Below are 27,075 nucleotides of genomic sequence, written 5' to 3' on the forward strand. Positions count from 1 at the left end.
CGAACTGTTGTAGAAAAAGGGGGGGAGGGGGGAGGGGGTAGATAAGTGATTACTGTATTGTATAATATATATTTCATTATCCACGATAAGGTGATAACGAGTAATTGTAGGAACTAAAATTTATGTTTTGCTTCATCAACTGATAATAAATCTTGTAGGATTTGCACTTAACATACATCAGACTGGGATACCATTTAATTACCATGGCAAATAAGGCAGATCCCGGTATGAAATACGAGCAGTGCATAGCCAATGATGGTTGCACTCTCGCATTTCAGACCTCGCTACCAGTTAAAGAGGTACCCGAGAAAACGGCATCTGAAGCTCGCTACGAGCGGTGCATCCTCTTGATGCATGGGTTCAGCGGTTCGAGCGCATATTTTACGCGTAATTTCGAGACGCTGAGTCGCGATTACTGGGTCGTCGCCCCGGACATGCGGGGTCACGGCAATTCTAGTCGGCCGCTCGGAGGTTATCATGTAGCCCGTCTAGCTGTTGATCTGCGAGCCTTGGTTACTCATTTGAGAGACTCCTTAGCCCTTACCAAGGCCAAGCCGGTAAAGATTGTGCCCGTCGGCTGTTCAATCGGCGCTGCAGTCCTATGGACCTACGTTGAGCTCTTTGGGTGCGACGACTTCAGCGGTTTTGTCTTCGTCGATCAGGGGCCATTGCAAGATCGCTCGCCCTTTGGCAGCTGGGACGCGACGAAGTCCCACCTGGGCTGTTATGACGAGCAGACAATGCAAGCTGCGCAGCGGGAGTGGATACATGATTCCGCCAATGCGCATCTAGGTCTAGTACAATCTTGCTTGGGATACCGATATGCGCCGGAGCCGGCTACTGACGATTTGTCGGACGAACGACGGCGGCGCGACGAGGAATTCTTTACGCGCATTAGCGCGCAGTGTGACCAAACTTGGCTAGCGAAGCTGCTAGCCGACCACACGCGCTACGATCACCGTGAAGCTATCGCAGATATCACCTTGCCTACTCTGGTCATGGCGGGTCGAAGAACAGGTTGTTTCCCTCTCGACGGCATGAAGGAGACCGTACGGCGAATCGAGTCGAAACACCCTGGAACGGCAAAGATGTCAATATTTGACTCTGGCCACTGGCTATTCTATGAAGAGCCCGAGAGATTCAATAAGGAGATCGCCGAGTTTGCACAGATACTTTTTGGGTGAGGTAGATCATATTATGAGGTGGAACCAGAATGCATGAAAACTTAAACTTCGCTGCTACGCAATAAACTCTGAGCCTGGCTATGGAAGCCCGTGGTAAAAGATACCGCAAATATATTTTGCTCCAGAAGCCTCATCTAGAATCCTAACAGATGACGGGTTATTCGGTTATGCTTTAAGACACAGCATGAAATCTACAATCAACGTAGAAGTCCAAATCAAATAACAAACGACAGCCACGATATGCAAGTGAGTTGCTAGAATGAGATATGCCTCTCCCTGATAAACGGATATCGAAATATTGAAATAGATAGTAAGTCCAATGAGAATATCCCATCGAGCCACTAAGACCCCACCGCTTTCGAGAATGTTGAATAAAATCTCATCTTCTCCACTCATCATCAACAGATTACTTGAAATCAGTTGCATCATAGCTGTTAGTATGCCCTATTCCCGGCTCAAAGCGTGGGAATCGGCCTTATCATGGTAGGGTTTGCAGATTTGAGCATCGAACTCCAAGAGCTTATATTCCAAAAGGTTGGTCTTTAAGCCAAGCCCGTAAGCCCATATCGTAATTCACCTGCTTAGTACCTAATGATACTTGATAGCTGCGTGAAGTCGACGAGCCATTACTTCTTACGCTCAAGAACGCCAGTTTAACCTGCAAGGCATGGCACCAGCTAGCTGCGTCTATCTTGTTTAGGCGGCTTGTCTTTGAAGCCGACACTTTATCAGAACCCTACGAATTAGCTCTAGACCACTTGGAGTTTTTGAACTCCCATGAACGCCTATATCAATACATTCGTGAAGTCGTGATTCGCATCGGGTTCCCTGATGTGACGAGTGACTGGGTCTTGGATCTTCGAAAACTATTGTCTCGGCTTCATAATCTCAAGCATGTTAGGTATGATAGCCCATATCATGTCAATTTTCAGATGAGCTAACATCAGGTATCTGGCAGTGTTGGTGGGGATCAAAATGCGCATCCGAATGCGGGAATAACTCATGACCGAACAACTCATGGCAGCCAAGAATCCTTACCTATGAATGAGTTCAGGAACGCCTTATTCTACGATTCAAACTATATCGGCCGAAATGTCACAGTAACCTTACAAAATTACGTCCACACACTAGACCGTAAGACCCTGGATATCTCTATTCTGGCCTCGTCCAAGTCACAAGAGTCTGCGTCTCGTTCAAATTTGACTTCCCTGCGCATTGCATTCGTTCATCGACCTTACGATAATTATGGGCCTTGGAAGGGTGCTCGATCCCCCATATCACCATCTCGTGAGGTAGCTGCTCTACTAGGGCCCCATAAGAACCTAGAACACTTGTGTTTAGAGCTCCCAGATTCGGAATCCATCGGCTACACCTGTATTAACTACGAGAATGAGAGCTGCCGCGCCTTAGAGAATATCGCCCCTATAACACCCCATCTCAAATCCCTAGCTCTGCATGGTGACTTCTTCGTCTCGGACCAAGCCTGGTCCCAATGGAGTTTAATACCGTGGTCCCAGCTGGAGTCGTTAAGCCTGGTTAGCACTTCAATGATAGAAATGTTGGCGGAAAGGCTCGCAGACCAATCTCTCCCATCTCTTCAAACACTCAAACTAGCCACTTATATGTATAAGCCTAAATCACCCAATACACTAGGCCTGCCCCCGGGGAAAATCCCGTTTACTATCAGTGTGCCCCAGCTATCTCTGACCGGGTACCAGTCTGCCGCGCTGATGGAGTACCTCAGTCGCAGCGCACAGAATGCCACCAGCTTACGGAAGTTACGCTTCCATACAATAGAGCCCGGTGCGGGACCGGGACTCTCGGTATCCGATATCGAACAGCTCAGTATATGTACACGGCTAGCTTGGCTCGGCTTGGATATTCCCCGTGACCACCACCCCGATAACGACCATCCCACTTCTAGTAGTAGCTGGCCTGGGTATCTAGACGCTATCGCGAGACTGCGGCCGCTGCAACACCTCCGAACATTCATCCACAACGGCTACGGCGTTAAAGACGTACTTAATAAACACGGAGTGATAAGAATGTTCCAGTACATCCAGTCCCGCAAGCATGGTTGCGCCCTTCAGAGCTTGGTCATCTGCGAGGATCACGGCGCACGGCGGGGACTATGGGTCGTATGGGCCTGGAGCGAGGAGAAGGTCGTGATAGACTATAGGTGGCCTGCCGTCCTTCGCGGGGGAGATATTTGGGACTCTAAAGTGGCTCGGTCTATTGAAATATGGGATACGGGAACTATGGAAAAGGTACAAGATTGTGCAACTCGATGGAAGTACTGGAAGGGGTGGTGGCTTGACGAGACTGAGGATTTGTTCTGGGGTATATCTGAGGGGTGGTAACTACCTGACATATCCTGCCTTGATAGTATCCTAGGAAACATCTAGGTCTAACACATTGTTGGTAGTCTCCTAGTTAAGTTTGAGTGAAACTTCCGGTACCGTTTGCTGGATGGTAATGATGTATAAGGCAACCAAATTCATTCCTAAGATAATATAACTTTAGTAAAGACATGGACCGGTAGAAAATGCCAGAATGGTCACAAATCAATTATCAAAATATACATATCATATTTTAACGGGTTTAAAGGTTGTCTAGATTACCCAGTCGGTCCTTTAAAGCATGCATGTAGACTAAGGGGTAACTGCGAAACAACCCATCAGTTCGTCATGTCATATTGATTTGCATTGTCTAAGGTTTGTTTATTTCCAACGGAAGGTTAGTTCAACGGAGTTTTAATAGCTTTACTCTCTTATATGCCACGAGGGAAATCTTTCTCAGTGTGCTACTACTTAAAGCTTACCGTAACTTCATAACTGTGCTAGGCAGGATTATAGATGATACATCTGGAACAAAGGGCACTTTCGGTAGGTACTTAATCTATACCTAAGTTTCCATACTATCTAGGCTCAGATTGTAATAAATTGTAACTTTGAATTTACTACTATTATCCTGTTTTCGTTGATACAAACAAATTAGAGAGCTAGATTGTGCAACTAATAGACTCCGTATAAAATATCGCCCTCCTAGGATATTCACGATTTTAACCATCCCAACAACAACCCCCGTCGCTTAACTTCGTCATTCCGCTATTAATTATCTACAGGCCTCGCAATCCTAACTATTGGGGTTGCAACATGGACGACATGAATGGGTGGGTCTTTGAGTATCTTAACACTTCACGTATTCTATCCCTTTATGAACTATGTAAGAAAGGTATAATTATTCCTCAAACACTACACTACACTACACTACACTACACTACACTACACTACGTAGAACACACTAACACTAAACTAGTTCTAGAAAAATACAATCCAAACTCTAGGGACGTGATCACAGGTAGTGCGGCAGATTGGACGATTTTGTTTTATGACACCCGCTACTTTGTACCGCAGTGGGATGAGCAGTTGCTCGGCCCGGCATGGATACAGAGACGTGGGAAATGGGACTTCCACAACCCTCCTAAGCCTTTACCACCGACGGACCCAAAGATGAAAGACGCGTTCAGGTATTGCGAAAAGTGCCAGCTGACCTGGCTAGTCGGACATAGCGAGCTCGAACATCACCAACATCCCCAACACTTTGCTGGGGAAATGGCAAAAGAAGATATTGACAGTAACCGACGGGGCCTTGTTGCGAAAGGATCTCTTATTGTCTATATTCATGGAGAAAGTATACCGGAAGGTCAAACACCGAAAAGCCATGTAGGAAATCGGGCTGGCCATGGAGTTTTCTTTGGAACAGGTTCTAAGTATAACATAGCAGCGCCTTGCGGGGACAAGGACACACGGCATGACGCAGAAGGCGCCGAGCTTGCTGCTATATACTTAGTGCTTACAATCGTACTGCCTAATATTATTAGGGAGCGTAAAGCGCTTCTGAGAGAAGCCATAGAGAGAAACTCTAGAGACTCTGTTGAAATAGAAGCGCGCCTAGCTGAGCTTGACATAGAATCCACGCCGGGCCCTTCCGGGCACTCATTAAGAGATGCGTCACCATCTCGACACACAGGAGGTGCCGAGGGCCACGACAAGGTTCAAAAGCGCCCTAGTTACAGCAACGCTTCGTCTTGCGAGGATGATAATCCGTTCCGGACCATCTTCGTGCTAGACAATGCGAACGTCGTCGACAATATCTGCAAGCAGCGAAAACCATGGCGGGAGGAAAATGGGAAATTGTTGACAAAGCAGAGGAAACCTGTTAAGAACGGCGATATGTATCAAAAACTTGACAGTTTTATTTCCGAGGTAGAAAAGAGTGTTGGCTTCGTCTTCAAGTTTTATTGTGTTCCGAAAGGACATAATAAGGATGCTGCGCAACTGGCAAAGGAAGCCCTTGAGGGAAACTTCTGCGGAGACACGACCATCAATACCTCTTATCCAGAAGCTGGAAGCTAGAATTCATTTCCTTGAGTGCCTTGAATATAAATTTAACTTAAAGATCAATATTATGTTGATAGAGAGCTTGGGCAAACAGTTCAGAGGTAGACACGCAGAAAAGTAGACCCTTTATTCCCCCTCTTCCTTCACTCCGCCCTCCCCTTCTTAAGTGAGCAAAAAGAACATTCCTCTACCATCACATCTTAGCCATTATCACAAGCCGGAACACACTCACGAGGCATTCATCAAATGGATGGTTGAGGGGCACCTCCCACTCTCCATCCCCGTCTTTAAGCGGCACGACATCCTTGGCTATTCGCTCGTAAGTGCTCGTCGCTAATACCCTGAGCCATCTAGGTATGGCGCTTACGCCCGCCATATACCTAGTTCGTCACACCGGCTGCTCTCAACGAGGCCGTGAAGCAAGAAGTGGGAAAGGCCCGACCTAGCTGGGAATTTGCCGAATGTGACTGCTACATCGAGTATACACTTCCTAATGTAGAAACTATCACGAATGTCACGTCGAATCCGGACTAGCTCGTAGCAGTAAGGGACCAGGAGGATTGGGTTGATACGACTAGAGCCTTGTGCTCATCGGGGTACTCTACCCCTTACTTATTGGAGACTGGGGAGGTTGTCAATATGCCGAAGTAATCTAGATTTCAGAATGTGGAAGCCATCAGATAGGATAAGGTTAGGCATTCGGCCGGTGTCATTAGATACCAAGTATCTTTGGACATTTGTTCGTGTAGGTCTCTAGTAGGTAGGTAGTTGATCAAAATGAAACAACCTCAGGATATTAGTTGAAATGATATGTAGTTTAGAGTCAAAGAAATGATATTTTATTTGCTAATACCTCGGATGTTATAAATTATCAGATTACATCGTAAAAATCGCATTTTAGCATAAGCTCCTTTTTGCAGAATATATGGTAACCGGGAATTACGAGCGGGATTCGTTATATTGGCTCTAAATTAGAGGAAAGCCCTTTAATGCCATATCCGATATGAAATACTCCCAGTGTTAAGACACAGGATAGACTAATTCAATTCATAGATCTACTCATTCAATACTCCAGTATCTTCTCAACACCCAGTTCAGAATCTATCTAAATCTAGAGGTAGCCTTTCTCCCATCCAAATAGCCCTCTGTGAATGGTTTCGGCGCTCAACCCCTTCTTCGTCCTCAACCGTGTTGGGATGGATCAACACTGACAATGGACCCCTATAGATGGCAAGCCAAGGGATGAAGGCGCCGAACTGCGCTGGTGAGAAGAGATTCACCTCGAACATGGCCACTGGATGAGGGCCTATCGGCTTATCCCAGAGGCGGTATATCCTTAGCTCAGGAACTGTGCACAAATATTGTTTAGTAAATATGCTAAAGCTTTTGTCCTACGTTACGAGAGAGGGCACATGGAAAGTGAGGGGAAAGGTAGGCGGGGATCGTACACTCTCGTCGGATCCGCTCCCAGAGGTCCTTTGCATGCTGCGTCTGGCTTTCATTGTTTTGAAAATAGTAGATATGTATATCACTGGGTGAGTATAGTCCCGCACATGTCAGTCGACAGCAACTGTGGAGCTTGTTGTCGGAAACTCACAAACCACCGCGACGCCCCTTATCCAGCGGGTCGGGGAACTCGAGATAGGCCTTGCTGAGAGTATCGCTCATTGGATTCTTGTAACTTTTACCGTCTTCATTCTTCTCGTCAGGCAGCGGCGGGGCATTCTCGAACCCCTCGAGGGGAGAGACGTACGTATACTTCCCCACTGAGTTGACCATCGTGCTTGAGTCTCAGTATACACTTGGCGTTAATATAGGACTTAGGCTCTATGTGGTAATTTTAGAAGTGCATTTCATAAATTAAGTCCGTCGTACGATGTTAGTTCTAGGAGCGTTACCTTTTAAATTCGCATAGCGCTACGAATGAACCAATGACGTGCTTCTATTCTCCCCCCGCCCGGCGGCACAACCTATCGATTCCGGGAGCGCCGGATGTGACCCCGTTGCTCCCGTTTCCACTTCTCCCCACTTAGTGCATGTACTCTTGAACCCCGGGAACCGCTCCGAATCGAAAATGTCCGACGCATCGGCCGTGATTCGCCGTGTGCCCGTGATATTTACCTATCAAAATAATGCTACAATACGGACTCAATGGGATACTAAGGAATGCATTACTTAATTGTTGCAATGTTGTAACCCACCTGCTTCGCTAGTTGATATCATGGCATGCGTCTCTAATCACATGTACGTAACTCAATGTATAACCTAATGCTCGATGCAGTCTTTATTTTCATTCGTATAGGTCCGAATGAATGTTTTCTACATCGTAATTATTGCTTATGTTAATACTCTATAGGCTAGGTACACTGTTAGGACTAGTGAGTACTTAGGAGTACTTTGTGGGAGAAGTGTGCCTGATAATCTCGTATTAGCCATTATGATTAGATCTAGGCTAGATTATCTAGATTGTAGGCACATCCAAGGGTAGAAAGATTTTCTAGCTTGTTGGGTTTCTGTATGTCGTAGAGTCGGTGTAGCATCATAAGATCGTCGATGATATCTAACCACCATAAGCCATACATATTATTTGATTAGAGAATAATGTTTCAGCTTGTTTGTGCGACATCATCTGTGGCAATGATGTTGAATGATAAAGAATGTAGGGATAGTATGTTGATCGAATGACAATAGGTGAGATGCAACAAACTTCGTTTCACAAGACTCGCCCAACTAAGCATTCTCACGATCATGATATACAGGGGATTTTGGGCTGAGAGGTCTTTTGGAATTCGATATTACGTATGTAGGTGTCAATAACGAATGTAATACGAGGAGACAAGTGCTATAATGTGATAGTTGAATACTAGGGCTAAGGATCTATCACAAAGTTGTTGCATAATTATACCTACACCTATGGAATGATTAACTATAATTTGATGGCGTACACGATATCATATTTAGCTGATCTGAACTAAAAGTGTGAATTTACCCGGTTGACGCCTTAGGTAGCACCAGCCTAGTATTCCAAACGAATGCTAGTTCATTTTTATATCTTTGTAAGTGACTGGTTTGGATAGTTAAGACATAAGTGGTCAAGGGCATCTACAACAAGGTTCAAACATCATTGAAATATCTACTGAAGATGGGAGTTTCTTCGTTGACTCTAGGGGAAACTACCTAAAGTATGTGTTGAGCATAAGACACAAGAGTGAAAAGTGCGGTATATACTATAGTATGCGTTTACTTGAAATCGGGCTCCTAGGTAGTAGTTAGACCTAAGAAATTCATACGCTATACTCAATACAAAAGTCTATAACATCCCTATAGTAGTGTGAAAATTGTTTCTCCACAACTGGAACATTAGAGTTGCATATTTAAATTATGGATTGAGAATGGCCTTGCATAAAGCTGAGGATAATTGATACTACATTAAAATCGTCTAATTACTACGCGAACACCCGTATCTTATGACTTTCCTATCGTCGAAGGAAGTACGACTCAATACCTCGGAGTCTTTGAACCTTTTTCAGAATAATTTCCGAGAGTAAATAAAACAGCCCAAGAGCTCTCCGAAATAAACCGACGCCATCCCAGCATCCTAGTAGCTCTTTAACTTAACAAGAGGCTTAAAATATTATAGATCGTTCTCGTCGTCGTATCATCCTAGCGTCGGTAGTTTTGATATTGATTAGGAATAGCTTGATGACTTGGATTCCCGGTTAGACATAACAGCCCGCTGGGTTTGTTTCATAGCGATCGGAATAATGAGTGGAATCGATGGTACCAAACAGAATAAACTATTGTATCTATCCGTGCTCCAGTCGCAATACGCAAATACCTAAGGCTCTAGGCGCGCGCCATTTCTTAGTTCGGAGGCTGCCGATAGTTGTGTCTACGCTAGGAAACGACTACATACGCACATATCATATTCCCCTTCGAGACCTTAATACGGTATTATAGCCATGTGACGAGAAGAAATAAGTCTGGAAATGAATAGATGAAGTGAAGTTCATAGAATGTGCCAAGGAAATGCTACCAAACTACAATACATCATGTATGCTGCTGGTCCATCTCTTGGAATATCTCAAGCTCGGTTCATCACCAGCAGGCATCTTCCGCTTGTCCAAGAGTATCCGGTAGTCCGGATTTGTGCACATGTCGGCCTAGATCTAGATCTCATCGATACGGGCAATTCAGAGTATATTACCAAGTATATTGCACTTCTCTGACAGCTGCAACGTGTCTGCTTACGTTGCCATGCAGACATGTAATGGTCCCTCAGATGAATGTCTTAAAAGAGACCAGGATAAAGTTAATCGTCGATGGACTGCTTGATGAAAGATACGATGCCCCGCCGGACAGACACTAAACATACCGACTTATGACCGCTGACCGGTTTCCCCTTGAGATGTCTAGAATATATTCTTGAGGTAACTTTAATATTCGCTAACGAAGCCCACGAGGTTGTAAATATGATAGTTCTCCTACATTAGTAAGGAGGTGACTAGCTCAAGGTGGTATAGGTAGTAAGTTTTCTGCAACCACGGGTATGCGGCCGCTGGGAACATCTTTGGATATGGATATGTAGGTTCTAGGATGGCAAGGACCCTGGACGCGGTATCACTCGCATAAGAATTGCTGTGATCATACGATCTAAGATCTAGCCGAATATCTGAACGAAGGGAATAGAGCCAATAGATCTGTCCCTGAGCCCTACCTGATAGAACCCTACCTATAATAGAACGGAACGAACCCCGACTTGTCGCTACTTTCGAAGTACGGGAAATACACCACACTAGTAGGGGACAGAATCTACCAAGTTGTTGTGTAGGAGACTTGATATTCAGAAGGGTGTTCGAGTATCAGATAATTTTTACCTGCTTGATATCACAACTGAAAGATGCCACGATGAACGTGGGTGAATATGTGCCTTGCACAAGCATATGTATAAGCATATATGGATACACGTGGTATGAATCATAGGAAACTACCATATGAAGTAGACGCTGGCTATCTTATACGAGATCAAAGGTGACGCAGTGTGTTCGTGTCGGTAAGAAGCCTCGTGAGAATTTTTGTAGTTGATACCGGAATCGATCGTCCGTGACGACGTTGCATGCATATATGCATATGTGCAGATGTGCATGAGAAGGTGTATGCAGAAGTATATGCGATGTTCCTACATGGAGCATCACGGAAGAAAACGGAGAAGAGATTCGATGCGGAAGTGGATATGTGGTCGTACTAAAGCACTGGTTATTAGTAAGAGGTATTGAATGGGAGTTAGCACGATCACGAAAATATTTTTTGTACGAAGCATCGGAGCAAGTGGACCTAATCTTCAAGATCTTGGAAAGGTAACTCGATCTGACTAGCTGATAAGCTGATAAGCCACAATCCGCCACAAACTTAAATAAAGTCTCGAGCTCTGTCTGGATCCTGCCGTCCTCCGTTAGGTATCTACCTACATACACTAACTTAGCCTCTGTGGCACATGACTGTCCTACCTAAAACCGTTAGGTTTCAGTGGGGTTATAGCGAGGCTGCAAACATTTAGTGCATCTGATTCATCTGGTTGGGGAAAGCGCCGACCAATGGAATAAATGATTGCTACGTTTTTATCCAATTACAACAACTTTTTGCATCTAGAACCCTGTTCTCGTTATTTCCAAAGGAAAGAAAGCGAAGGTCATACGATATTTAAAAGGTCAGCCTTGTGAATGGCCTGATCTTGATTCTTCTCACCCCACCTGACGCATGATTCTAGACCGTCACCCTTGAAAAGATTCCCTTTATCGACAAAAAGTCAGGCCACCTTCTTGCCCTCCCGGTGCACCGATGACAACAATTTTCCTAATTTTCTCGTCGAGAGGACTGCGAGGAACTGCGAAGACTATGAGAGGTACTTGTGACAAAATTTGCAACGCGGGCAAATCCCACAGTTCCCATTAGTTCCCATCGGTTCCCATACTTTTTGACCGCTGCGGCCATCAGCCCACAATGTCGAAAGAATGGTCTTCTGCCTTTCCCCTAGGTCCTTCCAAAGGCCCTCCCAGGTCCTTCATTTTCCCGTTTGCCGCTCCTGGCACCTCCAGTAGTACCCCCCGTAATTAAGGTATTAAGGTAATTGCCCAGAAATTTCTAACCTAGGAATTATTAGGAATTATTCGGACCTTCTTATTGGATTACAGGTCACGCTGGCGCTCTACAACGGGTCTTACCAAGTTGCTGCCGCGGCGACCTGCCGCCGAGCAGTACTTGCTAGTTATACGGGTACCGTCCAGTACCGCCCCAGTACCTACCGTACCTACCGTACCTACCTAGAGAAATACCCAAAGAAAAAGAGTAGTAGTAATGGATCCATATCGGGATCTCCCTCTGGGTCCGGCTGCCCTGGGGAATTTTATCTAAGCGTCTCCGTTGCTCTGCAGCGTCAGGCCATTAATTCTGGACTGTAACTCCGTATCCTTGCATCGTCGGGCGGTCTCGGCCATTGTACGCTTCATATTGCTTCATACGCTTCAAACGGCAACCCTGGTCCAGTAAGACTTCGTGGGATCTAATTCTTATTCTTTAACCGCCGAATTCTCGAATTCCCATCTCATTTCATCCTGATATCCTGATCCAACCGTCCTATACATAGATAAGCTAGCCATCCAACCGAACTAAACCACCTAGCTTATCTGTTCATTCTATCATATCATCCGTTCTTTAAGATCGTTTGATCTATTCACCATTGTGGCATTATATCTGATATTCGTGATATCATACCTTTCCATACCCTCACAGTCGAGAATCCTATACTACCTTTCGTGTATAGTGTGTTTGTGGTTTGTGTGGCTTGCTCGCTTCGTCTGGTGGCTTCACACTTACACCCAACTTACACCCAACTCTTCATACACACCTCTGCATACTACATCCCCGGCCTGAGGGTTACCTAGCTGCGCAACCGTACCACGATACACGGCAACGGACGTGGCAATTCACGCCGTCTCTCTTGAAGTTGTTCGCCTTCAGTCTTTCCGACTTCATCGTCCATCTCGCCAAGCCCGGACTTCGCATGATAGCGTATCCATCACCTTACAAGGTCTAGCCTCCCGACGACTATCCCGTTTCCCGGGACTCTTCCCCCCATTTCTCTATATCCATAGCAATCGACGTATAGTGTCACCAAAGATCTGCTGGTGGCCCTTAAAATTGTTGTGGGATTCGTCATGGACGCAGGTGTTATGCAGGACATTGACGTTTATCCTGCTGGTAACGACAAGGTATGCTAGACATAGATTGATACTACCTTGGTTGAATCATAAAAAGATAAAAGCCCTAATCCTCCCCAGACCTTTGAAACATTCTTCGATCAATCTACAGACTACTCGCAGCAACTATCATCCATCAGCTTCTGGGACGAACTCGATAGGTCAGCTGAATCAAGTGTTGTGAACTCGGTCCCGACTTCAGGCTCGCATCAGACCCCCAGCACTTCCGCCGACTCGCCGGCCTCAACTGCTTCTCAGAACCTTTCTACCATCTCTCATAAGCACAAGCTTGCCAGACAAGAACTACCTAAGAAGCGCCAGTGTTCTGATATCAGAAGGTCCAAATTTGCCGAGAACCCATCCACCCTCGACTGTTCTGATTACTGGCTTCGCTTTGATAGTGACAACGAGAGTGATCCTCTTTTTGCTGAAAACCGAGAAAACCGAACCGTAAGTACCTACAACCCCTCATACATCCCCTCATACAAAGATGGCCTTCGGACACATCTCTCAGGATAGTGCTAAAGCGTATTGGGGTATATAGGGCAAGTCTCCAATCCTAGCTCAACCTCGTCCTAGGTCAAGGATTGTCGGGAGATCCGGCGACAATTTCAAAGTGGCTTATCCGCCGTCGTCTACTGCCGATCTAGTCGACGATAGCGCTCTTGACCACGCGCTGTCGGACGAAGACGACCTCTTCTCTATGGCCTTGGCCGACCAACTTACTAAGAACGACTCTGCCCCTATACCGTCTGAAGTACCTCCGCGCGAGAGACTTTATTCGACGCCGCTAAGCTGGGAACCCCCGCAGCCTGGCTTTCGTATGGACTACGTAAACGTCAACCCCCCCTTCAACGACCCCGAGCGTCAGAGACTATTGGCTATTGCTATGGGCACGGGGCAAGTCCCACAACCACAAATAGCTACGAGACAAGCTCCTGGAATGGATTTCAGATTCGAAGTCAATCAAAGCCCAACTACTATGAGCGATAGTAAAAGCAACACACCCGAACCTCGCATTAAGCCAACCGCAGCACGACCCCACGCACCAACACGTACGAACTCAATGGATGCCACTGAGAAGTCAAAGGAGAAGCCCAGGAATAGTGACCGGGCGGCACATAACGATATCGAACGAAAGTATCGTACCAATCTGAAGGACAAGATCGCCGAACTACGGGATGCCATTCCGTCTCTGCGCGCGATACCTGAAGATGGAGACGACAATGACAACGGTGGCGCGTCGAGAACGGCACCTAAAGTAAGCAAGGTGTGTTTGAGTGGAGAATCAGATTGGTCTATAGAATAACTGACTAACAATATGTAGGGCACGGTCTTGACTAAAGCCACTGAATACATCCACCAGCTCGAGAGGAGGAATCGGTCGATGGCACAGAAGAATGAAGAACTCGCCCGCCGGCTACATGCCTTCGAACAGTTGGTTGGCGCCGCACCTGCACCAGGTTGGGCACCCCAGGGATACGGCGCTACTGTCTTCAATCCCAGAGCCTTTTCTTGAGGGATGACGAACTCTACTTTATACTCCGTTTATGACTGAAATATTTTTCATCACTCACCACTCATCCTTCGTATTAATCAACTTCGGCGACGATCCTAACGACGACGAACAAATATCCTGCTTAAACAACAATGCCCGACACTGGCAACCCACCATGTTAAATCTGGGCTTGGTAGTCTCAGAAAACCTTTGAATCTCATAGCGGAATGACGTCAACATTGGATACGGACGAGTAATCCATCTATCTTCTGAGTCGCCTTTACCTACTACCAAAACATCCATCACACATGTATATATACACATCCCTCAATCTGTATGAAAATACATTGGAGCCCGGTACATAGCCCAGTCGGGTTGCACGTTCGGCGTTTTAGAAAAAACTTTGAATTTTCAATTTTAGGGAGAGAACATCTAGGGGATAGATGAACAGGCCTTATACTGGGATGGGACAGTGCTGGGTAAGCACAACTACGGCGTTTTGGGGAACAGGAACTGGCAAATTTCACTCAAGACTGTTAGGTATAATATCCTACGGCCTATGGGGAAATGGAGAACGAAGGGGAAGGGAAAAAGGAATCGAATTAGGTTTACCCTTACTGCCTACTCAGGATAAGAGTCTGGCTGGGAGACTCGAGAGGAGCGGCGCCAGCGATATTGTTTTTGCATTTTACAAGTTTCTGCTGTAGTGATACCTAGGTAACTTACCTCGTGTGGGAGACGAAGCGCATTTGAAATCTTTTTTTGCCCCGGTTAATAATAGATTTCGGCCTCAGGCTGATACTTTCTGCGCGCAATTTCTTCTCTTCTCGCCTCTTCTCTCTTGCACGTCTTACATCAGAAATGAGTCAATTCCGCTAGTAAGCTTCTTCCCAGGACATCATATGTTTATCGTACGATGCGTTACTTGGCACCGAGGCAGCGCGCCTTGCTCCGCTGGCTGATGGCAACTGATGCGTCATACCGGCCCTGGGTACGAATACGAATACATATTCGGAGTTGTTTCATCGGGCTAGTATCGGGGGGTATCGGGGTGGTGTTCGGGACCTAATGGGAAGTGTGATTTAGGTTTCGTGAGCTCCGAAGTGGCGCCCCCTATTCTCGGGCTCTAAGCGTTAGGCATTTTCCATTGCCACCTTTCTATGCAAAAAGGCGAAAGTAAGACAAGCAACGATATCCGTCGTGATATAAGTCCAATAAACCAGGTTTAATATAAGTAAGGTATGTATATGTTTTACAATAGACTGCTGAGGAGGCGTCTATACATAGAATATATGTATACAGTACGCCCCCTGTAATCATGTTATTCAGCGGACCCCTAGAGCTACTTCGCTAAGATCCTGAAACATATATCTATTGCCGCCCTGGGAGGTCGTTGTAGTTTTCCGGAAACGTTGTTTTAGGGTATGTTATGCCATAAAACTCTAGCGTAATAGTTGAGATGCTTTAAATGGCGTTATTCTATTCAGAATTTGAAGCCCTGTTTTGTATTGTGCACGTCCGAAAAACTAACATTATTTCAGGGGGTGAACTGTACGCCGTGCAGTGCTTGGTAATTCATAATAGACTTCTTTAAAAGCATGCTATGTCTTTGATATCTGGCCGTCTCGGGCCTCTTAGCAAATATTTCCAAAAGGTATTCTTTTTATACAATTCATGAATGTTTTCTATTCTCTTAATGCTTCGATGTCGTCAACCTCCTTAACCGCTTCTGTAGTTAGGTTAAGGGGGCTATCATCGCCCACGCATATGCTATCCTCGATTCGAATGCCCATACCCCGGAAGGCTTTGGGCCATCTCTCATCGTCGGGCACGTAGATGCCGGGTTCAATGGTGATACAGTGGCCTTCTTTCAGAACTACGTTTCGCGGGTATCCGGGAACGTCGTGGACATCGAGGCCAACGTAGTGCCCAACGTGGTGCGGGAATAGGGTTCCCATAGCATCTCCGCCCACGTCGAAGCCAATCTGTTGTAGTTGGTCACGGAGGGCATTCTCTGTGATCACATGTAATTTATCGAGAGTGACATTGGCGCTAGCGCGACAGAGCGAGATGGATGATCGCTGGGCGCGAAGAATAGCGTTATATAAGTCCTTCTGTGGTTGGCTGAATTTCCCTGAAATGGGCCATGTCCGTGTTATGTCGGTAATGTATGTTCCGTATTCACCACCGGAGTCTACGAGGACGAACTCCGAGTCGTTTAATATACCATTATTTAGGACGTAGTGGATGAGTGTCGCCTTTGGCCCTCCGGCTACCACGGGGATGTAAGCATGTCCGTCCAGACCAGACATTTGGTACTGGTATTCCAGGAACGAAGCCAACTTCTTTTCATACTTCCAAGGCCGTCGCATAGCTTCTGTCAGCACCCGGCCGGAGAGTTGCCCCGCGCGCCGCATGTTGGCTATTTCGGCTGGCGACTTGACGGCACGGAGAACGTTGATATGTGGCCTTAAGGGTGATATACTCGCATTAGGAGCTGCCGAATGCATAAGGTTGGCTAGTTTTGTAGACGCCCCATTTTGCGTTAGTTCGGCATCCGTGAATATTGTCTTAGCACCATCCAACACCGAGGCTAGTGTTTTGTCTACCCGCCAAATATCCTCTGCTTCGTCTGCGTTCCATACGTCTCTCGCGGCATCAACTCCACTCCAAGGACCGCTCCATTGTTCCGCTCTTGGGTCTTTCGACCTGCAGTATAAGTGAAATGTGTAATCGCCTAGCTCATCGCCAGTCCTCCTCAATACGGCTAGGGATTCAGGCTCGGAGAATCCGGTGAGATAGAGAAAGTTGGACTCTTGACGGAAGGCGAAGAAAACGGCGCCGGATCGGTATTTGAGGGTCGCGGCGGGGAGGACGACGGCGGAGTTTGGGGGTAAGGAATGGCAAAGGGCAGCACGGCGGTCATGATATTCTTGTGCGGTTATACCCGGTGTGAGTTCACCGGCTGCGAGGATATGAGGGTGTGTTTCGTGGACAGGTTGGCCAAAGAGGAGTTCGGAGGCAGAGACGGATGTATGATAGGTACGCGCAGGTCTTGGTCTACGTCTTAAGGCTGTACAACTGAAGGACGTATTCGAGAATCGTGGGGAAGAGGGTATTGTGGTTGTTGCTGCTGTTGTTGATATGGATCGTGATCGCTGTAGCTGTGGGGAGGAAATATTCGAGTGTGGTTTAAGATAGCGCTCCAGTTGCCATAATTGCTGTTGACGAAACTTCATCTTTGGAATCCTTGGAATACTGTAACCAATTGCATCATCGGAATTACTTGAGTATTACCCAAAGGGGTAATATGAGAATATAGAGTTCAATTATTCCAGCACTAGGACAAATCCTTGGTTTTTAGAACGACTCCGGTTTTCTATATGTTAGGTACTTAAGGATTGAATATATTTGGTGCACCTCATCCCAATCTTGATGTTGTAATTCGGAAAGTTTTTGGGGCACATCAAAAAGAAACGTCAGATTGATTACCCAAATTCTAATTGGCTCTGCTGCCTTATGTACCTAGTGGCTCATGGCGGGGGAGCTGGTGGGGCTAGCTGAGAAGATGTAAATAATGCACACTAACAAAACTAAATTACGGTTGCTATGCAAATCTATAGTGGGGGCTAACAGTGATGTCAAATGGCCCGTGCACAATTCTTGTTGTTGATTCGTAAATTGTTAGTGCTAGCGCGGAATTACCAGTCACGCCTCAAAAAGCTTTGGAACTGAATTTCACCTACTGAAATGCCCACTACCACCAGCCAGAGCTTTCGAACTTGGAACTCCAACTTCAACACTCATACACGTAGGATAACTGGTCACTTTCGCGTCTCTCAACTCACTGAATCTTCCAAGATTATTTAATTTTCTTCAATTGGTCTCAATGATCTCCTAACGTCAAAAGGTTTGTCGTGTTGTGCTCATTGAATCCGGCGTGTTGTGCCACGGTTTGTGGTTCGTGGTTGGTGGTTCGTCGCGTGGGAACTCTCGGACTTAAAAAATATACTTTAGCACACACCTCAAGGCACAACTTAAAAAAAGAACAACCGTCCATTCTACGTCGAACCGGATCAAAACGAAGAACGAAAAACAAATCAGCCTTTTATTCCCGATCTAGATTCCACCTTTATCGTTGTTAACCCCCAGAACCCAACGACCCCAAGACAATTCGACCACCGCCAACAATAACATTGTATTTATTGGTCAGCACTGTCTTGACCTACAACCCATTTGACCTTTGACAAATACCTCAATATTGAGTAGTCGGCATTTATATGGCAGCTGCATCTTTATCACCTACGCCTGTGGCCCGATCCGTCATGTCTAATAGACGAGTTCCTTTGTCTACGAACCAGAATGTGGCCAATTCTCCTCTTCGTAGCGCCACTCTCGGCAAACAGAAACGCACTGTAGCTCAGATACAACGGGAAGAACAATACGGTCAACCGCCTCCGGCCAAGAAGCAAATCATCGAGGGTGGTTCTCAACGATCACTTCCATCCCAACAGCAGCGGGCTTCCAAGAGTCAAATCCCCATACAGATACGTCGCAATGCAAACACCTACGAGAGCAAGTTGGCTAGGGAAAGAGCAGGCCATTCTCACCATCAACGCTCCCAACAACAGACACCTGCTTCTCTTGGATATACAGAGAAGGATGTCGAGGAGATTCAAATATGGCAGCAGCACCACCGAGCTAGATTCCCTAAGCTTGTTTTCTACTTCGAGAAGGTCCCTAACGATGCCCATAAAAAGCTAGCGAAACAGATTGCTGCCTTAGGTGCTGTAAGTAGACAGAGTGTTTCTATGTTAGATGCTTCGGTTTGCTTACATTGCTTTTATACAGCGTGAGGCAGCCTTTTTCTCTATCGACATCACCCATGTTGTAACAACTCGGCCTATTCCCTCCGAGAAGAGTATAAGTCGCCAAGAAGAGGAGGCAACCACCGAAAAGGACCAGGACCACGTACATGAGCAGGAACAAGAACAAGAACAGGATCAGGAACAAGAGGAGGTCAAGACTATTAATCCTTCCTTACTAACCCGACTGTCAGAGGCCTCTACCAAACGAAGAGTTTTTGATAGAGATGCCCGAACACAGAGAATATCGTCGCATGTCCAAGTCGGCTCACTAAATCAACCAAAGCGTAGCGCAGATGTCTTACTGCGTGCTAGGGAAATGGGAAAAAAGATCTGGTCTTTAGATAAGTTGCAGCGAATGATGGCTTTACTCCTTGAGACCGATCCATACGTTAGCGTGGAGATTGCGTACGGAGCTCGCAAAGCAAGAGAGCCCGAACCTCGAACTACCGAGGATCGTAACCTACTACATCTTCTTCACAATGAGCGAGTCAACGGGCCATCTGATCGAGATCCGGCCGCGAATGGTCAGGAGCTGCATTACTTCAAGGGCCCTTATATATATGTCTACGACGTCGAGGAGAAGCAAAAGCCTATCATGGTCAGAGAGTATAAGAAGGTTGCCGAGAAGTCAAAGGGCGCCTGGCCCCAGTTTCGTACTGCTGCATTGGGACGGTGTCCGTTTATTAACGAGCATGAGCCGAGAGATGCCCGACCCGAGCCCAAGCCGAAAGTCCAGGTGACCAGAGCCGCCACCGAGACTAAACCTACTCCTCAATCCTTCAAGATGGAACCTCCGAAGCCCGTAACTGGAAAGCGATCGTTGTGTGAGATGGAAAATGGCCATTCCCGTGGCTCTAGTGTCGCCTCCATGGACCTGTCCAACTCATCTAGGTTACCCGTAGGCCAGGTTGCGGAGTCACGCTCTAATGCGTTTACCGGTCGTGCTGCTAGCCGCCTCTTTGGTGGCGAGCCAGTTGCATCTGGGGTTCAGCCTTCGAACGTAACGTCAGCAATCCGATCCCAAATGGTCTCCTCCACCGCAACAACACCAGGCCTCATAACTGGTCTAAGCAAAGAAGTTCACGGTCTTCAGCGTCAGGTCCTGAAGCGCAACAGTACCGCAACTTCGCAGGATCTGAGCTCTCGTCGGAATACCGAGATAAACCCGCGAGACGAGGCTCCAGTCAAGCGGACTTTCCCTATGAGTCGTACATCGAGTCGAAAGTTAGATTTTGTTGATGAAGACGCCACCGATAAAGACTCTCAAGAAGGATCCAAGCCGAAGGTTGTTCCACGCGCAGAAAAGCGAGAATCGCCGCAGTCAAAGAAGGGCGAGCTTAAGCCAGGTTATTGTGAGAACTGCGCGGATAAATACGCTGATTTTGATGAGGTATGTTCCTTTTCTAAGCGTAAACTAGTAGTTATGACGCGTCAGATACTAACAGTTTTGCGTAGCACATCCTGTCCAAGAAGCATCGCAAATTTGCTGACGATGATCGCAACTGGGTTGACTTGGATGACCTCCTTGTTCAGCTTCAGCGGATGCCTAAGCGCAAATCTTTGTCGTCTTGGGCTCCTTCTCTCCAAGAATACGACGAGGTCTACTAATTTACCTCGAACCAAGCTCACTCATTTCTGCTGGCAGACGCAGATTTACCACCGATACTCCGCAGTTCTATAAGCTATGCTTACCAGCCGATCATTCACAACTAGGAATACACCATACTTTGACCCTACTTCTAATTTTGAGCTGTCCTTTCTACGGCATTCGCGGTGCGATGATACCCCATTTTGACCCTTATTCGGCTAAAACGATGGAGCCTAATACGCCTCTCCATATATCCCATAAAAAGGACGTGGCGTGGCATGGAATGGAGTCTTAGCATTTAGTTCTTTTCGCATCCACTCGTCAGGCATCTCTATTTCATGCATTGTTGGCGAAGGGTGGCTTTGTTTTCTATTTCGTCAAAATTTTAGTTGGCGTAGCGGCCCAAACGCCAGCTTTCACGGGTATCTGGGGGTTCCGGTATGGACGGTGCTTGACGGTAACCTGACTGGCGGCTGGAACGACATTAAAAACGATAGTATTCGACATTAACGAAGCGAACGGTGTAAATATGATCACTAGATCGTGTATATATAGGTAGTAGTCTATAAGACGAGGAATTGTGCAAATCTTGAGTTTTTCTAATCTCTTCTAGTCAGTCAGATTAACAATTCCTTGGCTTAATTGCCCTATTGCACCCAGTACGCAATACTTTAATATGTCTTCTCCCATATAATTACTTTGAATATATTATTGAGCTTGAGGTCTGTCGGCAACGAGATATATGCGGCTGGGTGTGGCGAGTAATTTGGGGGTGACTCTACCTGTGTCTCTCATCATTGCCATCAAAGCAATTTAAGGGTCGCATTGGATGATGATCTATTAGGATTCTACCCAGTAAGTCCCCGGATCACTATTGCTCCTTTCTGAAGATAGTTCTCTCATTTAAGAGTATAACCACGTACCCGACAGCTATAACTAATGGCTCTTGTGGATTATTTAGTCTTCAACCACAACCATATATTTGATATCCCGACGGAGACCATGGCTACAATTAGATGGGCACGCTCTCCGACTATGGATCGCCTATTGTTGAATTATGGCTGGTGCCGCGGAGAACTACCCAACCTTTATTTCAAGTGCTCGCCTGTTGTTCTGCTTTACCACGCGACCCTAGAACGGACGAGGCCAGATAAAGACCATTCAAGATGTACCGATGTAGCATGTTGCGACAATCAGATCGAAGATGGAACGTATAAGCCTTCTCACGATGAGAATTGCCGTAGTATGGAGTGTGGGATGATAACGGCGCCGGTTCAAGCTATTTGTGAGGTTCTCTTATATGGCGGTATCCCGATCGTCCGGGTCGTGGAAGGCCCGTATGAACCTATAATTGAGCTGGACAGCTTTAATCTAGGTGAACCAGGTACAGTACCACCCTATGTCGCGATATCCCACGTATGGTCCGACGGTATGGGAAATCCAACAAGTAATAGCATGCATGCCTGCTAACTAAGACGGATTCAGACGCATGTGAATGCTCTAAACCCAACTTCGGAAGGGGGGAGCCATTTCTGGATGGATACGCTGTGCGTGCCGCTAGAAATTGGTGTAAGAAATCTAGCAATTTCACGAATGGCAAGGACGTATGCCCACTCGACCAACGTCCTTGTCATTGACAAATGGCTAGAAAGTTCAACGGTTGATAGAGGTCCGCGAGAGTGTCTGATAAGGATAGGGAGAAGCAATAGGAACCAGAGGCTTTGGACTGATCAGGAAGCTAAGCTTGCGAGAGATTGCAGATTTCAGCTATTTTCAGGGGCAGGGGGGGGAAGAGGAAGAGCTTCGCATCATGGCCATTGAAGCGGCGGAGAGTCTTTGTTTAAAAGCTGAACTCTGCCAAAGGTTCTCTTCCCTTATAGAAAAGCTGGGAGATGGCTATATAAATACACGTGTGGACCCTCGGATAGAGGGCATGCTCAATTCACCTAGAGACCCGGTCTTTTCATATGGACTGAGCATTCTAGGCCCTCTCCGGGGTATCTTTTTCCGATACACCATGGATAGGGATAAGGACATGAACCCAACGGAAATACCTTAGTTCACGGGTCATTCCAGTCCGCCTTATCAAATTTTTAGGGAGGTGGTACAAGGACTTAAGGGTAGGATGACTAGTAGACAAGAAGACGAGACAATATGTATCGGTGGGATCATCGGCCTTGATGTTTCTCGCATGCTCAAATTTTCTGTTGATAAAAGGAAAGGAGCCGAGCAAACAGAACAAGTATGCGCTGATAGAATGCAAGAGTTCTATCTGGCTTTAAAGGAGATGGGAAGCGATGTGCTGTTCTGGAATGTCCCTAGACTTCAAGATGCAGGATTCTCTTGGGCCCCGCGTTCATTCACGAACTTGGGATCTGAGCAGGCGTACGGCCGGGCCGCGACGATTACAAGAAGCGGGCTCTTTACGCAGCTAGGAGGGATATCCTTAGGAAGCCTTAGCCTGGCTGACTTGCTTGCTAAACCAGTCGTCTACGCGGATACTGATCTTAGACAAATATTTTTCAGACCCGACATGACATTTTACAAGCAGCCTCTGGACTTCGACCCTACGCCATCTCGCGAGTTCGAGCTCGTCGCCGCTAGTTCTCCTACTCGGAAAGCTTTCATCGCGGAAGTTGGTAAGAAGAGAGGCCCGCTCAAGCTCGTACGCTACATCATATATACAGAACTCATTGGCGGGTAACCGATGAGGATAGCGTGTATATCAAAGGTATTATGAATGGGGGAGAGAAGTTTTGCATTGTATGAACCCGATGATACGACATGCTTTTGACTGGTCCTGCTTCTTAACTTATAGGTACCCCTATTGTGATGGATAATTTGGTATGCCCCTGATGAGCCTGAGCTCTTACTCTTGACTGGACGGTACCGTAATAGTGAATGTGGAAAAGGATGTTGTATTGGTAAAGATTCCAATACCCCACTTCCAACTGGTATTATGTAGAAATACCCACAGGTACTCAGATTTTGTTGCGGTGGCGCTGGACCATCAATCTCAACAACTATCCACATTTATAGCCGCTAATATCCATCCTCCTATTTAGCTCCCTCCACTTGTTGCCTATAAAGGGAAAACTTCAACCTCCCAAGAGATGCGGCTAAAGTGGGCTCGGGTTGCGCTAGCGAAACTAGGTGATATATATACTAAAATATGTTTCAAATTTTCAACACATCAGATGAATGACTTTGTCATGGAATTCGATGAACAATCCGAATTGGTGTAGTGGCTAACATTTGACGCTCTCATCATACAACCTATGATCCGTCAAGCCCGGGGTTCGATTCCCCGATTCGGAGTTCTTTTTTGCCTCATCTCGTGGAGTTATGTGCCAAACATCGAATAACTCTTTATATTAGGTATTATTATTATTATTTTTATTTCCCCATATGTCAAGGTAAGGAAATACAACACACGTTTATCTTTATGTATGTGGCCCTCATGTGTAGTAGTTTTTAGTTGCTATCCGAATACTTTTGATTTAATAAGGGCTTAGGCCAACGCGCAGGGCGCGGAAAAGGGGATGCTCGACTGGCTATGGCTTCGGATCTCGACCCAGGCTCCGTATCTCCTCACGGTTTGTATATTCCCGCAATATATGCTGCGTACCTAACTTGCCAGACTGGAACGTCAAATAGAATGACGCCTTGGTTATCTTACGCACGGTAAACAGCCATCTCCGACCAGCTGATTGATATATTACTCCAAGATGCACGTCTAACCTACTTGATAGTCTATCATTGGAGGGCGCAATTGGGACTTGCTATATAAATTGTCTTATTTGTAAACATTTCCACGCATTCTTATGCCGTTTGAGCGCTTTTTTATATTAATACATATCGAGATAAACAATTTACGATGTTATATCCCCCTATGTGCTATATCCGATGCTGACGTTGCAGGTAGCAGTATGTCTCCTATGATAATATCACTTATGATGGTCTAGATCATGATACTACTCGGTGCGGGACGACTGAAAAGTCTTTACTCAGTAATAATTTCCATTTCATCATGCAGCCAAAAGCCATTAAGGCGGTTAAGATAGCTATTTTCAGAATCATTGGATGAAATACATCATAAGACAATGTAGGTAAAATGTAAGATAACCAATACATAACTAATGACGTTGCCCGTCCGCTCAAACGCGGACGGGGGAAAGAGGAGGAAAAAGGGGGGGGGGTTCATCATGCGCAAAACTCACGCCACAAATAGATCTAGCCTCTAATTAGCTAGCCACACCTCAGCGCACGTCCGATGAATTTTTTATAAAATCAATTAAATTGCTTTACTTTTAGATAAAAATTCTGATAATTGGTATTGTTGGATAAAGCTCGTTTTGCATGACCTTTTTATACCATTTGCATCTTTTGCAAACGTTATGCGATAGAGTGGCAAAAAGAAAAGTCGTAAACTGCGGGGCGATTCTAAGTATCTAATTGGTTGAAAAAATTGTGGCAGTACTAATTAAATATATAAGACTTGATTAAAAGAGCGGTTAACTACGAAAATACATTTCTTAAAATTGGTTTATAAATAAGATCTTAATCTCTTTAGATTAAGATAAAAAGATTATTAAAGACCTTAAAACCTTAGAAAAATTATTAATAATCTAAATACGTTCCAAGCCTTTATATAAACCTTGTTATAAAACCTTCCTAATTCCATGATGGAATGACTGTTACACGACAGGGTTGGGTAACCCGAATAACACATTAAAGTATGTAATAATGCCGTCGCTTTCTTGGTATGCCAGCTTTTACTAGATGTACGATCTGATACGGGAATCCTATAACTCCAAATACTTAGAAATGATCTGTTTTGTACCCTGCAGTTTTATACGAGATATGCATGTATAGTAATGGTATTGCTTAGATGAGTAAAGTACACTTGAACTTACTGTCAAATATGGTGTATCATTCAGGATATGGATACATACCTCTTTGTCTGAGACATGCATCACTTCGATATCGTTGTGCATGAAGGTGCTATAACTTTGGCTGAGGGGGTTAACAGCACATTATAAATACGTCGGCAAGCGTCTTACTGAGGACCAAAGTGAACAAAAGTTGCACCTTTTTAATCATCATATTTTATTGTGGACTTCACAATGGTTGATAGCTATAACGTGGTAGTAGACAGGCTTAATGCCTTTACGCCTGCCGACTTCGAAGGCTACGAGGTAGAAAGGCTGAAATTGCTATCAAGTGCGCGCAAGCTAGTTAGTAGGCTGGAAACGAAATAAGAAAGAATCTTCCATATCAATTTTCGAAATCCAGCCGAGTATGCGGCGCTGAAAATATTGCTAGATCTTGGTATCTGGCACCGGTGGACGGCGGTAGGTGGTGGTGAGAAGACTGTTGAAGAGCTAGCCAAGTTGGCTACGAAAGATTGTGATTTGAACCTGCTCCGTGAGTAGGTACCCAATATATACGGACGCCGTTTTCTTGGTTGAGGACTAACATTGGCCTGAAAGGCCGACTACTGCGACTTTTAGGGGCCACGTACGTTATTGAGGAAACAGGGGAAGATCGTTACAAACCAACTGACCTCTCACTTTCAATCGGCGACGAATCTACCACTACTGCCCAATACATTCTTTCTATGTGAGGTTGTATTCCTATGGATGACCTGTGCGGCTGCTCACTTGTTGTAGGGCCCATCATTGGAATGCCTCTTTTATGAATTTGCCGTCATTCCTAGCAAAGACGTCGTATCGAGAACCTTTAGATCCGAAGTATAATAACTACGTTGATGCATTCCCGGAACGGCTATCATTCTTTGACAGATGTCTCTCTAATTAAAGCTACCAGGATAGCTTCAGTGGCTGTATGATGGAGTGGTCAAAGTATAGGTTTTCGTGGCCTGATTTCTACGATACGACTTCGCTTGTCGCCGGCGCTGATCTTGCTTCTGGCGCACCGCTAGTTGTTGATATAGGGGGCCACCACGGCTATGATACTCTTACATTCCTGAAGAAACACCCAGATGTGCCAGACGGTTCTCTAGTTATCCAAGACCTCGAAGCTGTCCTCGCGGATGCAAATCTCGGCACAGACAAGGTTAAACTCATGCCACATATCTTCTTCGAGCCTCAACCTATTTATGGTAAGTCTGTATCTTATTAAAACTGTATCAATTGGTATGAAACTGTAGAACTAGGAGTTAATAAAAATGGCGTGTGAAATAGGAAGTCGCGCATACTTCCTTCGCGAGGTCTTCCACGACTATTGAACGTATATAAGAGTGTGCGAATTTGATT

General features: G+C 45.8%; 9 protein-coding genes and 1 non-coding gene across 10 annotated transcripts; 8 read left to right on the plus strand and 2 right to left on the minus strand.

Annotated features, from left to right (window-relative positions):
* Positions 1 to 227: 227 nt before the first annotated feature.
* Positions 228 to 1,184, plus strand: F5Y00DRAFT_254807 (alpha/beta-hydrolase; the record flags this gene model as incomplete). Its single annotated transcript, XM_048010216.1, has 1 exon — positions 228 to 1,184. The coding sequence occupies one exon, from the start codon at positions 228 to 230 to the stop codon at positions 1,182 to 1,184; it is 957 nt and encodes a 318-aa protein (XP_047862045.1).
* Positions 1,185 to 1,424: 240 nt separating this feature from the next.
* Positions 1,425 to 3,581, plus strand: F5Y00DRAFT_149264 (uncharacterized protein). The gene is made up of 3 exons (XM_048004495.1): positions 1,425 to 1,718; positions 1,790 to 2,085; positions 2,143 to 3,581. The coding sequence occupies exons 1-3, from the start codon at positions 1,665 to 1,667 to the stop codon at positions 3,542 to 3,544; spliced, it is 1,752 nt and encodes a 583-aa protein (XP_047862046.1). The 5' UTR covers positions 1,425 to 1,664; the 3' UTR covers positions 3,545 to 3,581.
* A 2,930-nt stretch (positions 3,582 to 6,511) lies between these two features.
* Positions 6,512 to 7,446, minus strand: F5Y00DRAFT_244533 (DOPA-like domain-containing protein). Its single transcript, XM_048008844.1, has 3 exons — positions 7,185 to 7,446; positions 7,036 to 7,118; positions 6,512 to 6,935 (listed from the first exon to the last, which is right to left on the minus strand). The coding sequence occupies exons 1-3, from the start codon at positions 7,364 to 7,366 to the stop codon at positions 6,682 to 6,684; spliced, it is 519 nt and encodes a 172-aa protein (XP_047862047.1). The 5' UTR covers positions 7,367 to 7,446; the 3' UTR covers positions 6,512 to 6,681.
* Positions 7,447 to 12,423: 4,977 nt separating this feature from the next.
* On the plus strand, positions 12,424 to 14,573 carry F5Y00DRAFT_149358 (HLH-domain-containing protein). The gene is made up of 4 exons (XM_048004496.1): positions 12,424 to 12,855; positions 12,925 to 13,293; positions 13,388 to 14,113; positions 14,171 to 14,573. The coding sequence occupies exons 1-4, from the start codon at positions 12,802 to 12,804 to the stop codon at positions 14,360 to 14,362; spliced, it is 1,341 nt and encodes a 446-aa protein (XP_047862048.1). The 5' UTR covers positions 12,424 to 12,801; the 3' UTR covers positions 14,363 to 14,573.
* A 1,239-nt stretch (positions 14,574 to 15,812) lies between these two features.
* On the minus strand, positions 15,813 to 17,819 carry F5Y00DRAFT_244617 (Creatinase/aminopeptidase). The gene has a single exon (XM_048008845.1). It carries the CDS (start codon positions 17,578 to 17,580, stop codon positions 16,027 to 16,029), a length of 1,554 nt encoding a protein of 517 aa, XP_047862049.1. The 5' UTR covers positions 17,581 to 17,819; the 3' UTR covers positions 15,813 to 16,026.
* Positions 17,820 to 18,511: 692 nt separating this feature from the next.
* On the plus strand, positions 18,512 to 21,277 carry F5Y00DRAFT_149438 (Dfp1/Him1, central region-domain-containing protein). The gene is made up of 3 exons (XM_048004498.1): positions 18,512 to 19,131; positions 19,193 to 20,599; positions 20,665 to 21,277. The coding sequence occupies exons 1-3, from the start codon at positions 18,622 to 18,624 to the stop codon at positions 20,815 to 20,817; spliced, it is 2,070 nt and encodes a 689-aa protein (XP_047862050.1). The 5' UTR covers positions 18,512 to 18,621; the 3' UTR covers positions 20,818 to 21,277.
* Positions 21,278 to 21,799: 522 nt separating this feature from the next.
* On the plus strand, positions 21,800 to 22,856 carry F5Y00DRAFT_264839 (uncharacterized protein; the record flags this gene model as incomplete). The annotated part of the gene is made up of 3 exons (XM_048011714.1): positions 21,800 to 22,226; positions 22,283 to 22,401; positions 22,494 to 22,856. The coding sequence occupies 3 exons, from the start codon at positions 21,800 to 21,802 to the stop codon at positions 22,854 to 22,856; spliced, it is 909 nt and encodes a 302-aa protein (XP_047862051.1).
* On the plus strand, positions 22,596 to 23,584 carry F5Y00DRAFT_149433 (uncharacterized protein). Its single transcript, XM_048004497.1, has one exon. The coding sequence runs from the start codon at positions 22,923 to 22,925 to the stop codon at positions 23,499 to 23,501; it is 579 nt and encodes a 192-aa protein (XP_047862052.1). The 5' UTR covers positions 22,596 to 22,922; the 3' UTR covers positions 23,502 to 23,584.
* Positions 23,585 to 24,027: 443 nt separating this feature from the next.
* On the plus strand, positions 24,028 to 24,115 carry F5Y00DRAFT_t129. The gene has a single exon. It is a non-coding gene; the product is annotated as a tRNA-Glu (tRNA).
* A 1,808-nt stretch (positions 24,116 to 25,923) lies between these two features.
* On the plus strand, positions 25,924 to 27,047 carry F5Y00DRAFT_264841 (uncharacterized protein; the record flags this gene model as incomplete). The annotated part of the gene is made up of 6 exons (XM_048011715.1): positions 25,924 to 26,038; positions 26,123 to 26,224; positions 26,290 to 26,419; positions 26,470 to 26,563; positions 26,627 to 26,921; positions 27,004 to 27,047. The coding sequence occupies 6 exons, from the start codon at positions 25,924 to 25,926 to the stop codon at positions 27,045 to 27,047; spliced, it is 780 nt and encodes a 259-aa protein (XP_047862053.1).
* Positions 27,048 to 27,075: the final 28 nt, after the last annotated feature.

The sequence above is a fragment of the Daldinia vernicosa genome (assembly GCF_022497035.1).
Source record: "Daldinia vernicosa strain CBS 139.73 unplaced genomic scaffold F5Y00scaffold_47, whole genome shotgun sequence".
Lineage (NCBI taxonomy): Eukaryota > Fungi > Ascomycota > Sordariomycetes > Xylariales > Hypoxylaceae > Daldinia > Daldinia vernicosa.

What these genes read in the sequence shown, in the direction of transcription:
- F5Y00DRAFT_149264 (XM_048004495.1), top strand. Translation starts at nt 1,665, where the DNA reads ATGGTAGGGTTTGCAGATTTGAGCATCGAACTCCAAGAGCTTATATTC. An exon ending in AAGAGCTTATATTCCAAAAG is followed by an intron (nt 1,719 to 1,789) that starts GTTGGTCTTTAA and finishes GATACTTGATAG; the next exon opens with CTGCGTGAAGTCGACGAGCC. An exon ending in CATAATCTCAAGCATGTTAG is followed by an intron (nt 2,086 to 2,142) that starts GTATGATAGCCC and finishes GGTATCTGGCAG; the next exon opens with TGTTGGTGGGGATCAAAATG.
- F5Y00DRAFT_244617 (XM_048008845.1), bottom strand. Translation starts at nt 17,580, where the DNA reads ATGAAGTTTCGTCAACAGCAATTATGGCAACTGGAGCGCTATCTTAAA.
- F5Y00DRAFT_149358 (XM_048004496.1), top strand. Translation starts at nt 12,802, where the DNA reads ATGGACGCAGGTGTTATGCAGGACATTGACGTTTATCCTGCTGGTAAC. An exon ending in ATCCTGCTGGTAACGACAAG is followed by an intron (nt 12,856 to 12,924) that starts GTATGCTAGACA and finishes AATCCTCCCCAG; the next exon opens with ACCTTTGAAACATTCTTCGA. An exon ending in AAAACCGAGAAAACCGAACC is followed by an intron (nt 13,294 to 13,387) that starts GTAAGTACCTAC and finishes TGGGGTATATAG; the next exon opens with GGCAAGTCTCCAATCCTAGC.
- F5Y00DRAFT_244533 (XM_048008844.1), bottom strand. Translation starts at nt 7,366, where the DNA reads ATGGTCAACTCAGTGGGGAAGTATACGTACGTCTCTCCCCTCGAGGGG. An exon ending in AAGGGGCGTCGCGGTGGTTT is followed by an intron (nt 7,119 to 7,184) that starts GTGAGTTTCCGA and finishes ATACTCACCCAG; the next exon opens with TGATATACATATCTACTATT. An exon ending in GGAGCGGATCCGACGAGAGT is followed by an intron (nt 6,936 to 7,035) that starts GTACGATCCCCG and finishes ATTTGTGCACAG; the next exon opens with TTCCTGAGCTAAGGATATAC.
- F5Y00DRAFT_149433 (XM_048004497.1), top strand. Translation starts at nt 22,923, where the DNA reads ATGACTAGTAGACAAGAAGACGAGACAATATGTATCGGTGGGATCATC.
- F5Y00DRAFT_149438 (XM_048004498.1), top strand. Translation starts at nt 18,622, where the DNA reads ATGGCAGCTGCATCTTTATCACCTACGCCTGTGGCCCGATCCGTCATG. An exon ending in AGATTGCTGCCTTAGGTGCT is followed by an intron (nt 19,132 to 19,192) that starts GTAAGTAGACAG and finishes GCTTTTATACAG; the next exon opens with CGTGAGGCAGCCTTTTTCTC. An exon ending in AATACGCTGATTTTGATGAG is followed by an intron (nt 20,600 to 20,664) that starts GTATGTTCCTTT and finishes AGTTTTGCGTAG; the next exon opens with CACATCCTGTCCAAGAAGCA.